The sequence below is a fragment of the Anabrus simplex genome, chromosome 2, assembly GCF_040414725.1.
Source record: "Anabrus simplex isolate iqAnaSimp1 chromosome 2, ASM4041472v1, whole genome shotgun sequence".
Taxonomy (NCBI): Eukaryota; Metazoa; Arthropoda; class Insecta; order Orthoptera; family Tettigoniidae; genus Anabrus; species Anabrus simplex.
The window spans coordinates 852983451-853001203 of NC_090266.1; the positions used below are offsets into that span (position 1 = coordinate 852983451).

Consider the following 17753-nt stretch of genomic DNA (forward strand, 5'->3'; position numbering starts at 1 on the left):
GAAATGAATTGCGTCTTTGGTACAATGAACTGTACCCCCTGTGGATGAGAGGGGCTGAATACATCCACAAGTACTCCCTGCCTTTCTTATAAGGCGACTAAAAGGGTCGTGTGGCCAACGGATCCTTCTATTTTCTTGAGGGTTGGCTGTAGACCGAATCAAAATTTCACGCGCGTGCTGCTTGGGGAGGGGCCTTTTACGTATGGGACTACGCTCAAAAGCATAGACGGTATCCCCAGCCCTTCGGATGGGAGGGTCATGTATGTCTCAGCAGTAGTATTCGCCTGACAACGCAAGTACCCGCACAGCCGAATGCCAGAGCATATTATTATCATTTTTTTTCATCACCTACATTTATTACTCTGTATATGCTATTATCACCCGGAGGCCCCGGGTTCGATTCCCGGCCAGGTCAGGGATTTTTACCTGGACCTGAGGGCTGGTTCGAGGTCCACTCAGCCTAAGTGATTAGAATTGAGGAGCTATCTGACGGTGAGATAGCGGCCCCGGTCTAGGACGCCAAGAATAACGGCCGAGAGGATTCGTCGTGCTGACCACACGACACCTCGTAGTCTGCAGGCCTTCGGGCTGAGCAGCGGTCGCTTGGTAGGCCAAGGCCCTTCAAGGGCTGTAGTGCCATGGGGTTTGGTTTGGTTTTGGTATATGCTATTATGGATAATAGGGAGAAGAGAGCCATGGTGCTCATTGCCTCAGTCAGTCCATATTTTTAGGCATCGTCCAACATCGGGGCAATACCTGCTAAGACCATGTGGGTATTACCTTGGCTGCTTATTTAGGCTACAGCGGCCCCTGATCGGAGTACACCGGGCGAGTTGGCCGTGCGCGTAGAGGCGCGCGGCTGTGAGCTTGCATCCGGGAGATAGTAGGTTCGAATCCCACTATCGGCAGCCCTGAAAATGGTTTCCCGTGGTTTCCCATTTTCACACCAGGGAAATGCTGGGGCTGTACCTTAATTAAGGCCACGGCCGCTTCCTTCCCACTCCTAGCCCTTTCCTGTCCCATCGTCGCCATAAGACCTATCTGTGTCGGTGCGACGTAAAGCATCTAGCAAAAAAAAAAGATCGGAGTAGGTGGTATTAGAGGGGATGATTTCGGGCATGGCCGGAAATAAACGTTCCAAGCCTGTGCACGGTGGTCCTCCAACCAAGATTTTAACATTTGATTTTCTCAGAGGGTCAACCCCCTGTTAACAAGCGCAGCTTGAAAGCATGGGATTTCCCTAGGTTCCTGGTTGCTACCAGAGCCGCTGGGCAACATTTTAAGCTGGTGAAGTCTTATCTTATTCAGTAGACACTTTGAAGGTGTCTACAGCGAACTTGATGTTTGTATGTTTTTTTAAGAATTTGCTATACGTCGCACCGACATAGACAGGTCCTATGGCGACGATGGGCTAGGAGTGGGAAGGAAGCGGCCGTGGCCTTAATTAAGGTACATCCCCAGAATTTGCATGGTGTGTAAATGGAAAACCACGGAAACCCATCTTCAGGGCTGCCGAAGTGAGGTTCGAACCCACTATCCCCCGGATGCAAGCTCACGGATGCGCGCCCCTGATCACACTGCTAACTCGCCCGGTCAGAGAACATGAAGACATAAAGAAAATGCGCAACGGTAGCTTGTTACTGCCGGCCCCGCGATGTAGGGATAGCGTGCCTTCCTCTTACCTGGAGGCCCCGGGTTCGATTCTCGGCCAGGTCAGGGATTTTTACCTGGATGTGAGGGCTGGTTCGAGGTCCACTCAGCCTACGGGATTACAGTTGAGGAGCTATCTGATGGTTAGATGGCGACCGAGGTCTAGGTAGCCAAGAATAACGGCCCAGAGGACTCGTCGTGCTGACCACATGACACCTCGTAATCTGCAGGCCTTCGGGCTGAGCAGCGGTTGCTTGGTAGGCCATGGCCCTTCGGGCCTGTTGCGCCATGGGGTTTGTTTAGTAGCTTGTTACTGAAGACGCGCGCTGCAGTTCAGGATGATCAGTTGCTCAAGTGCGACCACTTTGGCGACATCCCCGTCAAAGTGAAAGAGCACAAATCCATTAATCTGGTTCATGGGGTCATCTTCCACCGCGATCTCAGCTCGAACACTGCCCTTGAGGCGGTAGAGGTGGGATCCCTCGCTGAGTCCGCGGGAAATACCAACCCTGGAGGGTAAACAGATTAAATAAATAACAAGTAACAACTAAAAGCAAAATGACTAAATAAGTATTCATTACCAGTAATTGGATTACTCAATTATTTCTCATCTCTGCTTATCGTTATCACTTTTGTTTTACAGTGTGCATCAGAAATGTGAATTAATTTTTGTACACTATAGATGATGAAAATGACCGGGCTGAGTGGCTCAGACGGTTGAGGCGCTGGCCTTCTAACCCCAGCTTGGCAGGTTCGATCCTGGCTCAGTACGGTGGTATTTTAAGGTGCTCAAATACGTCAGCAGATTTACTGGCACGTAAAAGAACTCCTGAGGGACTAAATTCCGGCACCTCGGCGTCTCCGAAAACCGTAAAAGAGTAGTTAGTGGGATGTAAAGCAAATAGCATTATTATTATTATTATTATTATTAGATGATGAAAATGATGATAGTTGTTTTAACGTGTCTAAAATTGAAATCATAGGTCTGCACTACCATATAGACATTTAGATTACCACCTAATCTACTGAAGACGCGCGCTGCAGTTCAGGATGATCAGTTGCTCAAGTGCGACCACTTTGGCGACATCCCCGTCAAAGTGAAAGAGCACAAATCCATTAATCTGGTTCATGGGGTCATCTTCCACCGCGATCTCAGCTCGAACACTGCCCTTGAGGCGGTAGAGGTGGGATCCCGTGGACCAGCAGAGGTGAAAGAAGGTGCGGGCTGGAATGGGTCTAACTAAAAGTCCGAAAGATGAATTTAAAATTTAAGTAAAGGTTATATTTTCAATAGACAACAGGGTTTAACAATTTTCACTAGGTGAAATAACAAAAATATCAGGTACAATGTAAGTTTACAAACGAAAGTACAAGTTAAGGGGTCTTTACAAATCCTGGGCTACGAGCCCCAAAGTTTAACAATCTGAGCTCTCAGCTCACAACCACATATTTTATAAAAGGGCAGAAATTCCCTCAATACAATGGAGCACTTGCTCCCAGTAATCAAAATGTCACGCCTCCCCGAGGCACCTTTCAAAATACCAGAAAGAGCTGATCCGCTCTCAATCTCTCAAGCCTATTCAAGGCCATACCATACATTGCGATCGCTTGCCACAACTTACAAGAATTAAACAGGGGTATCTCGTACCCAATCTACTGGGCCTTCTTAGGAAGGAAAACAAAAACGGGTTAAATTAATGGCCCAAAATACAAGATTGAATGGAGGCGAGTACTTGCACTCCTACATGAAAGCTTGTTAAAACCTAAGTGGCGCTAAGCCAATACACAGGGGCTATTCCCACACTATATAGGTGACTTGTATAAGAAAATTTTAACACATTAGGAAAGATTAGAAAATCAGTTACGAAAACATTGTCACCTCAAGTCTAAATGAAGGGGAGCTCGAGAGGGTAAAGCACTCCCTATCCCCGATTTACATTTAAAGATATATGAAGTTTTACAAAGATGGAAAAATATTTACGTGTTTTAAGTTTAAAGGTTACATATTAAAGGTTTCGGACCTGCCCCGCGGGTTAAACTGCTGAGCTAGCAAGGAAAAAAGAAATATGTTAAACGGCCATTACCTTGTTGAAGAGCTGCTGCCCGAAGAAAGAGGCGCTACCCGCCCCCTGCTATTCTTCCATACACTAAGCTAGATGTTGTTGAAGTGGCGAAGAGCCGAGAAAATCAGCAGTTTTTAAACCCTCCTGGAAGATTCTAGACCTTTCATGAATTATAAAGACACATCCACTCAACTTTATTGGGTAGCTAAGAGTTACACATGGAAATTCGAAGAAGAAACCTCTGACAGGTGGAAAATTAATTACAGAAATGACTGATTGGTTAAGTTCAAAACCGGCGGAAAGAAAGCTTAATATTGCCAACTCACAAATGAAAGAACAAAATTTAGTAGAGTCCAAAACTTATAAATACAAAATTTCTTCAACAAAAGTTCCTTCACTTCGCACCAGGGTGCATGATCATAGTTTTTTGGGTTGAAACATCTGTTAGCGAATGTCCACACTTCTTGATCCATAGAAAACAAAACACGTTGAAATCCACACAGTATAGACAACTTTGTAATCCCAAAAGTTATAGTAGAGACCTCTTCTGAGAAAACTCATGGATTAATACAGTTCTAAAAGTTCACAGTTTCTCCGGTAGAGGAGGATTTATTGGCGGAAGATTTAAATTTGCGGCTAGAGGTGTACCGCCCGGTACACCACCTATTTATAGAGTATTCGTTCGTATTAACTTTCACCTAACACTATGCTTGAAAAGTTTTATTTTAATTTATATTATGTACCTATAATGCCAGCGTATGACACTGCTTGACCGAGGCGGTTAAGGCGTGCTCGTTTCACCCGAAAGCACGTGGGTTCGATTCTCCGTCAGGAAATAGAAATTTTTAAAAAAATGGTATTCCCACTTCTGGAGGTGCACTTGGCCCTGAGGTTCACTCAAAAATTGTTCCCATGTTATGTTGAAAGTCTTCTATGAATTTCCGCTCCTGGTACACCCTCAGACCACAAAAAAACGAATTACGGAACGCTCTTCCTCCTTGGTGCAAACAGAGAGTGGCGCGGCCATCTTTATGTTGCAACAGCGCAAGCTGTACTGATCTGATAACGTTGAAACCTACCACAGAGAAGGTCTGTCTAGGGAGGTCTGGTCACGCTACCACAATCCTTTGCGGTGGCGGCCATATTGGGTCTCAAATATCGTTGTTATGTGGGCGTTCACGATGTAATGATGTGAGTTATTACTTGTATTTTGAAAGAAAATGGGATACTGTGCCGCTCCAAATTTGTCAAAATAAGACAACTGACGGAATTAGAGTGTTTCCCTTCCCGAAAGTTAAGCAAAGGAGAGCTCAGTGGATACAAAACTGCAGGCATGACAAATGGTAATCTACAGATAATTCCGTCTTGTGCGCGGTTTTGTGAACTTATACACTCGTATTATTCCTGAATAATACAGTAATATGTTTGTATGAACGATGTTTTATATTTATAGGTCTTATTATGCATTTTCTTCTAGCGTAATTTTGAAGAATCGCTATTTGAACTAAAGGGGGCAGATGGACGGAAACTACTCAAGTGGAATTCCATGATAGGAAACCTCCCAAAAAAGGGAACTGTCTTTCAAAACAAACAAGGAAAGTAACAGGAAATGTGTAATAGTAGTATTGTTTATGAAAATTTCCTTTTCATGCGTCCGGCTCCATGGCTAAATGATTAGCGTGCTTGCCTTTTGGTCATAGCGGTCCCGGGTTCGATTCCCGACAAGGTCAGGAATTTTAACCGTAATTGGTTAATTTCGCTGGCCTATCTCTTCAAACCAGCAATTTGTGTCCAGCTTGTCATCATTACAACAATAATTGTTAATAGCAGTCTTTTACGGTACTGTAGTTATTATTTACAGCTATATTTCATTCACCTTAAATGCTCTATGGAGTACATTATCTGGCTGGACAAATACTTAAAGATCACAACACTCGCACTAACCAACTACTGTAATTTAACGTACCGTAGCCTAATATAATATTCTAATGTAATCCCTAAAATAGCTTAACCTAGGTTAACTCAACTTAATAGTGACTGAATTTCTATTTCTTAAGGAATCGTGTCTACCAATGGCTGTCATTTTCTTAACCACTATTATTATTTTTTATTATTATTATTATATGCATGAACGTTAGGACTCAGTTGAGAGCCCCGTGGTCGCCAACCCACGCTCCCTCGTTAGGAGCTCCTGACGCCCCTTTCAGTCACCTCTTATGACGGGCAGGGGATACCGTGGGTGTTATTCTATTGCCCCCGCCCACAGGGGGAAATCAATCTGGGTTGTGACTACGAGGCCCTTAGCTGAGTCTTGAAATTGCTTTCATTTGTGTTTGGCTCTCACCTATTCTATCCCATCCGACTTCCCCTGGTCAACACTTGTTCTTTTCCGACCGCGACGGCATTAGCGCATTCGAAGCCTAGGAAGTTTTTCATTTCCACGCACTTTGTGGCCTTCATCTTTCTTTTGCCGATACCTTCATTTTTCGAAGTGTTGGACCCCTTCCATTTGTTTTCTTATGATTAGTGTTTATAGACGATGGTTGCCCAGTTGTACTTCCTCTTAAAACAACAATCACCACCACCACTTGGTACTATATAAGCTGCATGGGTTATCAATAAACTAGTTAAGAGTAGCTAAGAACGTCACTCTTGTTGCACATGTGCAGATTATTTTTGCCTTAGAACCCAAAGAAATACCACATGAATGGATAACAACAGTTACCATACATCATTTAATGCACTCAACTCAAGAGGCATTCGGTGTTCGTCAATATACTGGGGTAACCCCTTAGAAACGCAGTATCGGTAATTACTTTCTTTATAAAGAAAACGCTGAAGGTAATTTATTACAACTGTCTCTTAGTACTTTAAGTATAGTACTTCAAGTTCAGTATTTCATGTACCGTTAATAATAATAATAATGGCACAGGTACTGTACAGATTTCAATGTTTCTGTCAATAAGATTACGTATTTGACAAATGATATTAATAGGAAACACAGTAAGACCAAGTTGTAAGGAAGTAAACGAGTAGGACATGAGCTTTCCTGTTGATTCTTGCTTCTTAAAAAAAAATTTCAGGCTCTGCTAATTATCCTCCTATTCAAATAGCTGTGAATGTATTAATATCATTTAAGTGTTATACAGTTATATATACATGAACAGTACATGCCCAGTTAAATTATTTAAGAAAAATAGTTGATGTTCTGTTTTTATTTCAATGTACGGCACCGAAATCCTCTAAATTCAAATGCACTTACCTTGAAGGTCTGTCTAGGGAGGTCAAGTCACGAATGCTTCTTATGGAGCCGCCATATTGGGTCTTTATGCGAGCGTAACCAAAGGCCAATGTATTCGAATTTAGAGGATTTCGGTACCGTACATTGAAATAAAAGCAAAATACCAACCCATTTTGATAAAGAATTTAATTGGGCATCTCCTGGCCATGTATATATAATTGCATAACACTTAAATGATACGAATACGTTCACAGCTGTTTGAATAGGAAGATGATTAACAGAGCCTGAAATTCTATTTTTTTTCTTTTATGAGAAACAAGAATCAACAGAAAAACTCATGTTCTTCTCTTTTATTTCCTTACAACTTGGTCTTACTGTGTTTCTTATTAATATGATCTGTCAAATACGTAATCTTATTGACAGAAACATAGAAATCTGTGCAGCAACTGTGTCATATTATGATTACCGGTACATGAAATACTGAACTTGAAGTACTGTATTTAAAGTACTAAACGACGGTTGTAATAAATTACCTTCAGCGTTTTCTTTATTAAGAGAGTAATTTCCGATACTGCGTTTCTAAAAGGTTACCCCAGTATGTTGACAAACTATGAATGCCTCTTGAGTTGAGTGCATTAAATTATGTATGGTAACTGTTGTTATCCATTCGTGTGGTATTTCTGTCGGTTCTAAGGCAAAAATATTCTGCACGTAAACAGCAAGAGTGATGTTCTTAGCTACTCTTTAACTAGTTTATTGATAACCCATGCAGCTATATAGTACAAAATGGTGGTGGTGATTATTGTTTTAAGAGGAAGTACAACTGGACAACCATCCTCTATAAACACTAATCAGAAGGAAACAAATGGAAGGGGACCACAACTTCGAAAAATGAAGGTATCGGCAAAAGAAAGATGAAGGTCACGAAGTGCGTGGAAATGAAAAACTTCCTAGGCCTCGAATGCGCTAATGCCGTCGAGGTCGGAAAAGAACAACTGTTGACCAGGGGAGGTCGGATGAGCTAGAATAGTGAAAGCAATGTCAAGACTCAGCTAAGGGCCTCGTAGTCACAACCCAAAATAGATTTCCCCCGTGGGTGGGGCAATAGAACAACAACCACGGTATCCCCTGCCTGTCATAAGAGGCGACTGAAAGGGGCGTCAGGCTCTCCTAACCAGTGAGCGTGAGTTGGCGACCATATAATAATAATAATAATAATAATAATAATAATAATAATAATAATAATGGTTAAGAAAATTAAAGCCATTGGTAGACACGATTTCATAAGAAATAGAAATTCAGTCACTATTAAGTTGAGTTAACCTAGGTTAGACTATTTTAAGGATTACATTAGGATATTATGTTAGGCTACGGTACATTAAATTACATTAGTTGCTTAGTGCGAGTGAAGCGAGTGTTGTGATCTTTAAGTATTTGTCGAGCCATATAATGTACTCTATAGAGCATTTAAGATGAATGAAATTTAGCTGTAAATAATAACTACACTACAGTATAACACTGCTGTTATCAATACAATTGTTGTAATGATCGCCAGCTGGACATAAATTGTTGATTTGAAGTGATAGGCCTATTGTTTGTTGTAATTATAATTGGTAACTGAACAGGAACAAGCATTTCAAATATCCGTGAAACATTTCTACGTTGCATGTAGGGTTAGAATGATAGTCTGTAGTTTACATGAAAAGGAATGGAATGAAATGGCGTTTGGCTTTTAGTGCCAGGAGCGTCTGAGGACAAGTTCGGCTCGCCAGGTGCAGGTCTTTTGATCTGACTCCCGTAGGCGACCCGCGCGTCGTGATGAGGATGAAATGAGGATGAAGACGACAAATACACCCAGCTCCCGTGCCAGCGAAATTGACCAATTATGGTTAAAATTTCTGAACCTGCCGAGAATCGAACCTGGGACCCCTGTGACCAAAGGCCAGCACACTAACCATTTAGCCATGAAGCCGGACACATGAAAAGGAAATTTTCATAAACATCAATACTAGTATTACACATTTCCTGTTACTTGTCTTGCTTGTTTTGAAAGACAATTCTCTTTCTTTGGGAGGTTTCCTATTATTTGTCAAAGACTTAGGTGGATTAGGGACTTTGAAAATTGTTGGGATGGAATTCCACTCGAGTAGTTTCCGTCCATCTGCCCTCTTTAATTCAAATTGCGATTCTTCAAAATGATGCTAGAAGAAAATACACCGGACGAGTTGGCCGTGCGGTTAGAGGTGCGCGGCTGTGAGCTTGCATCCGGGAGATAGTGGGTTCGAACCCCACTGTCGGCAGCCCTGAAGATGGTTTTCCGCGGTTTCCCATTTTCACACCAGGCAAAATGGTGTACTTTAATTAAGGCCACGGCCGCTTCCTTCCAACTCCTAGGCCTTTCCTCTCCCATCGTCGCCATAAGACCTATCTGTGTCGGTGCGACGTAAAGCCACTAGCAAAGAAACAAAAACATAATAAGACCTATAAATATAAAACATCTTCATATAAACATACTGTTATTCAGGAATAATACGAATGTATTTCACTAACCTCGCACAAGAAGCAATTATCTGTAGGTTGCCATTTGTCACGCCTACAGTTTTGTACCCACTGAGCTCTCCTTTGCTTATCTCTCGGGAAGCGAAACACTCTAATTCCGTCAGTTATCTTATTTTGACAATTTGGTGCGGCGTAGTATCCCGTTTTCCTTCAAAATACAAGTAATAACTCACATCATTACATCGGGCGCGCCAACGTAACAACGATATTTGAGACCCAATATGGCCGCCACCGCAAAGGATTGTGGTAGCGTGACCAGACCTCCCTAGACAGACCTTGACCACAGACGCAGACAATGGTACCATCTAGCGGCTGGTGTACACACAACGCCATAGAGTCTACCTAAAGACAATTAGAGCAAAATTGCAGATAATTGTTGACTTGTCTACCTACTATAGTCGTAACACAGAACGATGCGTTCTAAAAGTTCTTAAAGGGAGGTCCGTTTACTGCCTGCCTAGGTTAGGAGAAGGAAGTAAGGGGGATAGTTGCCATGGAAACGTAGGCAGACCCACTGCTGGCCGGCTCGTGTTTCTTGGAGCTGCCAAATCTCTCGCTTATGAGTTACGTACAATGGAACATAGCCGTCTGAACGAACGAACAAGTGAGCCGAAAGCGTGGGGAAAGAGAAATGAATGTACGAATGTGTCAGTCAAAAGGCTTCTTTTAATATTACGAGTACAAATTAGTTCCTGGGGACAAAGGTGGCCGGGCGTAGAGCTAACCACTCTACCCCACCAAGTGCCAGGTTAGGATAGTGGAAGCCTTAACCTTACACCCCTCCCAGGGCCTTTATGGTCTGTATAGAGATGACTTTGCTTTGCTTTAAGAAGCTTATACTACACATATTCTAATTGTTTTCATTTCAGTAAATGGAGAACATCCTTTCAAGGATAAAAACCTCTTATACGAGTTCTGGCAAGACAGAGAAGGTGCAACAGCTCTCCCCACTGATGACGATGTAGCTGAAGCTGAGGACCAACTGTCTTCCAGTTTGGCGGCACTTACTCTTCAGGGACCCGATGCCGTAATGAGAATGATACTCAGGAAACAGTGAGTGGTAACTGTTATTACGAGGATTTATTCTGACTCAGTTTGAATATTGCCATATTTAACTGTTAAGCCAAGGGACTGATCTTTTAAAACAATTATGTACACAGCCTTTGTCTTTTATGTATAAAATCTCATTTTTTCACAGTTGGCATTTGTTCAGATGAATGGTATTACTGCCTTCAGTTCAGAGGGATCTAGGTTCGGTCCCCAGCTGGATTGTCAATATTAGCCATGTCCGATTAATTCCACTGGCTCAGAAACCAGATGTTTGATTTTATCTTAATACACACCGTTTCACTCACATTCAACCTACCACATAATCAAACATCACCGAAGTATGCGATAATGAATACATAGTGTTTGCGTTACAAAGGACATCTTATAAAGTTGTAGGAGGTAATGTCATTTATTTCACAATATTTTGATATATTTATCCATTCTAGGTCAACTCAAAATCGTATCAGTAGTTTTTAGCTTTCGTGTCTGTTTGTTTGTTTGTTTGTTTGTTTGTTTGTTTGTTTGTTTGTTTGTTTGTTTGTTTGTTTGTTTGTTTGTTTGTTTGTTTGTTTGTTTCACCATCACGGGTAAACGGCTGAATAGACCTTGACCATACTTCATATTTAAAGTCTACTCATCCAGGAGCAGGTTTCGATATGCATATCATTTAAAATTCACTGAACTGACTGGGGGTTTATAGGAAGATCAGAAAAGTTGTTTTCAATTTTCTCTTACACTATGAATTATATGTAAATTCTGTAGATTAAATGTGAAACGCTCCTTCATTTTAAATGTTTTTGTTATTTACATAATTTCACTTACTCTTCAAATGACAGAAAAAATTACTATTTTGTACGGGCTTCATGCTCTTAGCCTGTGACGGACACCCTCGCAGACGTACAGTTATCTGAAGCAGGCATCGTCTCTCGATGAACGAGAGCAGCTTAGCGAGCAAGTAGGGGAAGAAGTAGGGGAAGTGCATGACGTAGTACTGTATGTGCTGAAGGCCAGTGGCGGAAGTACAATATGGGCACGTTATGCAACCCGCCTGACTGCTGCTCTCTTGTCACGTGACAATCACCCGTCCCGAGCGGAGCAAGTAACACCGGCTCCCTAGAACAACTACGTGATGACGTCTGATCTGAAGGATCCGTAACAGGAGAAAATCAGAGGATGCACGGCTTGAAAATTAACCCCAGCTAAAGTAAGGCCCCCTGTCCACCGCTGCAACGCAACGCAAATCAACTTAAACCCAACTTGTTTAGGACAGTTGTATGAGAGTTCTTCGTTCACTGACGCAACTCTCCTGCGACGATCAAATCAAGTTTGTCAGTCTGCTCCAGAATGGCAAGCCGTGCGGTACGTAATCGGAATGTTGTCATTGCGTACTAGTGCTTAAGAAGGCTTTAAAGAGGGAGGGAATTTTGGGTTCATCCTTTCATGCGTGAAAATCAATCACGTTCAATCGCGTTAGCCCGAGAAGTTGACGAAAACGAAGAAAAGTTCAAAGGATTTTACAGGATGTCCAGGTAACTGTTCAAGGAGCTGGTTGGAAAACTTGGCACAACAATCTGTAAGAAGGACACAAACAGGAGCTGCATCTCAGTGGAGGATAGACTACTGTTTTCTTTGAAGTAAATTAATAGATTGTAATTGTAATTGTAATTATTACATTTTTGTACAATCATTTTAACAAAGTTTCAAAGACTCAAATGTTTGATATATATAGAAAAAATATCTTTAAAAATGCTTGATGTTGTTGAAAAACAGAGAAGAAACCATGAAATATGAAACAGTCCCGAAATTGTTATTTAAATACCCATTCCGAATCATAAAACAAAAGGATTTTTCAGTACAAACGTTCAAATAAAAGCAGTATTCTGGCAAACTATATTTGAATGAAAAATGTTGCTTTTCCACTGTTCTAAGAGTTGTATGCACGGTCACGATCTGACATAATACAATTTAATTATGCGAGTGGTGAATTATTATGGAAAATAGCAGGAGCGTCTGACTCGAGTTGGGCCACACAACTGACAAGCCAGTCTTTTGTGACACGACCGACTTGATGCATCACTCTAGCTAGCTCGGAGCGCAGCGAGAGATCCAGTCGGCCGTGTTCGTGAGTTGAGTCGAATCGCCGTTGCGATGCACCGGTGGACGAAGGGCCTAACTGAACACCGAGGTAACATGAGGTAGAACATTTCCCTTTGATGTCTTCTTCTTCTTCTTTATCTGTTTACCCTCCAGGGTCGGTTTATCCCTCGGACTCAGCGAGGGATCCCACCTCTACCGCCTCAAGGGCAGTGTCCTGGAACTTCAGACTCTGGGTCAGGGGATACAACTGGGGAGGATGACCAGTACTCGCCCAGGCAGCCTCACCTGCTATGCCGAACAGAGGCCTTGCGGGGGGATGAGTAGATTGGAAGGGATAGACCAGGAAGAGGGAAGGAAGCGGCCGTGGCCTTAAGTTACGTACCATCCCAGCTTTTGCCTGGAGGATAAGTGGGGAACCACGGAAAACCACTTCCAGGATGGCTGAGGTGGGAATCGAATCCACCTCTACTCAGTTGACCTCCCGAGGCTGAGTGGACCCCGTTCCAGCCCTCGTACCACTTTTCAAATTGCGTGGGAGAGCCGGGAATCGAACCCGGGCCTCCGGGGGTGGCAGCTAATCACACTAACCACTACACCACAGAGGCGGACTAGGGCCATGTTACTTCACATAAATTCCTGAAGGAAATATGCTGTCCACTGCAACTTCCCGTGCGAAGAACGGGTACAAGCGCTAGTCCGTCCATAAAATTGGATCCAGTCCATACGTAGTGCCACCTTCAAGAAAATGCAATTAAGGCCATGAAAGAAACAAAGAAACAAACAAATGTGTTGTCGGCACTTTCATTACTTTAGACTCGGCCATTGTCTTGCCTTTATTTTTGAAATAGGACTATATACTTAATATTTCACCATTTTGTCACAAGTCATAAGTTTATGGGTACACAGCGTGAATCAGCCGCCCCTTCCAATGCAGTTTTATGCAACCCACAATATTCATTCCGTCCTGAAAACATCTGCCCTGCCGGTATGCTCAGACAACACAACCGGATATCTTAGTATTTACCGCCTCAGCATGATAGGACGCCGTAATGTTATACTCGTATTAAACACTGGAAGACATGCATGTGCATTCTAGATCATATGAATCTGACACGTCGGCGAAACACTAAATTGATATTGTGACAGCAGTAAACCTAATACTTGCTATAAGCTGCCCAGTGTGCCGTACGGAACCGTAGTGTAGTTGGTCAAGGCGTGGCGGAGTGGGGTTGTCAGGTGGGAGGTTCGAGTCCGGGGCGAAAATTACAAATGTTTGAAATACGTTCTAATACGTACCGTACGCAATGTAAGTACAATACCCGCTTTCATGCAAATTGTGTGTAAATGAATGTGTTTGTGGCCCTAAAAATGGCCGATTAGTTAGCAGGCCGGACACATAGCGAAAATAATAGGAACACAACTGCCTTGACAATGTTTTATCGCAGCAAATGCTCGATGTGATGACCGTTTTGATTTACGCACATTCGGGCCTGGTGTCCAATAGATCGTCTTGCGCGCTGAAGCATTCCAGGTGTAATTGCTCGGCAGGCGTCCGTGATGAGTTGCCAGAGCTGGTCGGGGTTTTCCGGTGCTTGAGTGTAAACGACGTTCTTCAAATGTCCCCACAAGAAGAAGTCTAATGGCGTTAAATCCAGTGATCTGGTGGGCCAAGAAACACGGCCTCCTCGTCCTATCCATTTCCCTGGCAGTTCCTCGTTCAGATGGTTAAGAATGGGCAAAGTCGAATGTGGTTGAGCTCCGTCCTGTTGCAACCACATCGTCAAACGATCGTGCAACGGCACATCCTCCAGCAGCAGTGGGAGTTCCTGACGCAGAAAGTGCAGGTAGCTTGAGCCAGTCCAATGGCCCTCAAAGAAATAAGTTCCAATAAGGCGATCCCCCAAGATTCCACACCAAACATTCACTCCCCATCGTAGCCTACTTGATGAGCCGCCTGTCGCACCCAGTGAGGATTGTGGCGATTAACGTTCCCATTATTGTGGAACCGCGATTCGTCCGAGAGCAAGATATGCGATACGAATGCTGCATCATTGTCCATCCTGCGTAATAGCCACTGACAGAACTCCATTCGAGCTTCGAAATCCGGCCCGTGGAGCTCTTGGTGTAGCTCAAGGTGGTATGGGTGAAATTTGTGTTCATGCAGTATTTGTCGAGCGGACGGCTGGCTGGTGTTCACCTGTCGTGCAATCGCCCTTGTACTGATTGATGCGTAGATTAATACCAGCTGCCTCCAGAATGGCCTCTTTTGTTTCACCCGATGTAACGGGCCTATCGCGGACTGGTGGCTGGTTGGAAATCACGCCTGTGGTCCTTGGCGTCTTTCAACACGGCGGATTGTCGTAGCAGCCGAGTGTCGCGTGTCGGGTTACCATTCCTGGTGCAGACGTAGTGCCTCGCACGCGTTTTGTCTTGCTTCCCCGTAAATGAGGAGCATGTCAACGTATTCCTCTGTGGAAAACATGCAGAATGACATCAGAGATTACAGTACCTTCGGGTCCTAATCAGCGGAGTATGCACAGGACACAAGATGAATATGAGCGTCATTCTACTGTTTGAATGTGGCAAACGTGGGCCTGTGTTTACATATTCAAACATAATAATAATGTTAATTGTTTTGCGTACCACTAACTACTCTTTTACGGTTTTCGGAGACGCCGAGGTGCCGGAATTTAGTCCCGTAGGAGTTCTTTTACGTGCCAGTAAATCTTCCGACACGAGGCTGACCTATTTGAGCACCTTCAAATACCACCGGACTGAACCAGGATCGAACATGCCATGTTGGGGTCAGAAGGCCAGCGCCTTAACCGTCTGAGCCACTCAGCCCGGCTATTCAAACATCCTACCGATGTAAAAAATATATGAACAATACAGGATTCCAATCACCGTTGGCACACTCCGTCGATTGCTAGACGAACGCCGAACCACATCCGCTACGCTTGACGGATGGAACCCCGCTGGTAGTAAAACGAGAGCAGAGTACATACGCCACCCGGTTCGGTGTTTAAGACCTTAGTTACTGCACTGTTACTTAGTTTTATGCATTGATCCCCTCTTCGTACAGCCGGTCACGAGGCACGATACATTAACATAGTTACATGGTAAAAGGACGTTGCTACATGATTTCAAGACGTCATGTTTTGCGAACGGATGATATAACATTTCGCTATGGTTCAGAATCGTGTGCAAAATGTGCTTACTGAACATTAGTACCATACAGTACGCCTGCAGGGGAATAGCACCCCTATAACCATGTACACGTTAGTTAGGTTGCAGCAAACGATGTTGGAAGTGGCTGCTGAATCACACTGTTTAACTTTACAATTGCATAGATCAAATAATAGTAAATAACTCAAATGAAACAAATGACACAAGGAATTGTAGATGTTACAGAAGCCATTGAGGTATAAAATAATGAATACGGTTTAACCCCAGCCTGCAATTGCTCAAGTTGATACACTGTAGTTCATTGTAATGAAATAGTCATCATCATCATCTGTTTACCCTCCAGGTTCGGTTTTTCCCTCGGACTCAGCGAGGGATCCCACCTCTAACGCCTCAAGGGCAGTGTCCTGGAGCTTCAGACTATTGGTCGGGGGATACAACTGGGGAGAATGACCAGTACCTCGCCCAGGCGGCCTCACCTGCTATGCTGAACAGGGGCCTTGTGGAGGGATGAGAAGATTGGAAGGGATAGGCAAGGAAGAGGGAAGGAAGCGGCCGTGGCCTTAAGTTAGGTACCATCCCGGCATTCGCCACGGAAAACCACTTCCAGGATGGCTGAGGTGGGAATCGAACCCACCTCTACTCAGTTGACCTCCCGAGGCTGAGTGGACCTCGTTCCAGCCCTCGTACCACTTTTTCAAATTTCGTGGCAGAGCCGGGAATCGAACCCGGGCCTCCGGGGGTGCCAGCTAATCACGCTAACCACTACACCACAGAGGCGGACGTAATGAAATAGTAAGAATTTTAATTCGATTCTAGCCATTTCCAAACAACTGCAACATTGTTTTGTTAAGATAGGGCATAGCTTTCCACATTGTAACAAAGACTTCAGAACCATCTTCAAAAACACTTTTTCACAATGACGGAAACTTCAATGTTCTTCTAATTATAAAGCATATTACATAAGCAGTTCTTGGTTATTGAAATAACCCAAGGACTGACAGAATCAATTGTTTATTCATATGTTGTGTATAATCAATGAAAAGACTGAATTCTCCACATACGAAGAAGGATATCACAAGCCTCTAATCTGAAAAAAATTATGCCATTTAGTGTCTTTCAGTTAGTGTTTCATTTATCAGCAATGTATGTTTCATTGTGTTATTGTGATTATACAGTTATGTGTTCATTTCCATGATCACATTTTCCTATATATGACTATTTTATGTTTCATTCCCTCACTTGATTTCCACAGTTTCATTGGCTAAATTTCTGTGTGTTGTTTATTCTTACTTGAAATACAAATATAAAAAAAATACATCAATATGACCTTTACAGGTCCTTTATAAGATATTGTGATTCAAGTGATTTTGTATAAATTACATAACTCTATTGGAAGTTCTTTGATCATTAATTATCATCAATAAGCAGTAGTGTAGTCAGGCTTGACCAATGGGTGGTGTGGGTGGTTATAGTTATAAAATTATGATAGAAAAGAAGGTGCTTATGCGTGTGTGGTGCGCGCATGCTCAACTGCCATTATAAGGACACTGATACAAATGAATTATTTTGATATTCAGATTGCAGTGCGGGACAACATCTTACATTAAAATACATAACAAGGACAATACAATCAAGGTCAACAGTTTTACAGTGAATGGTATGTTCACACTACAATCTAAAATTCAACTTTTGAGGCATCTTAGAAAATAGATTCAACAGATCTGTTGATTTTACAATTATGTATCTGTGAATGTTTATTTAATACTTCTTCTTCTTAATCTGGTTACCCTCCTGGGTTGGTTTTCCCCTCGGACTCAGCGAGGTATACCACTTCTACCGCCTGAAATGCAGTGTCCTGGAGCGTGAGACATTGGGTCTGGGGATACAACTGGGGAGAATGACCAGCA

At 43.1% G+C, this 17753-nt stretch overlaps 1 protein-coding gene across 1 annotated transcript in view; it reads left to right on the forward strand.

Moving 5' to 3' along the window:
- Epac (Exchange protein directly activated by cAMP) overlaps positions 1–17753 on the forward strand; it is a gene marked incomplete at its 5' end in the record, with an annotated part of 226736 nt that overhangs the window by 83806 nt on the left and 125177 nt on the right. Inside the window, one exon of the mRNA XM_067140072.2 lies at positions 10383–10566. Within this exon, the coding sequence (XP_066996173.1) occupies positions 10383–10566 (184 nt within the window). The remainder of the gene's footprint in view (positions 1–10382; positions 10567–17753) is intronic.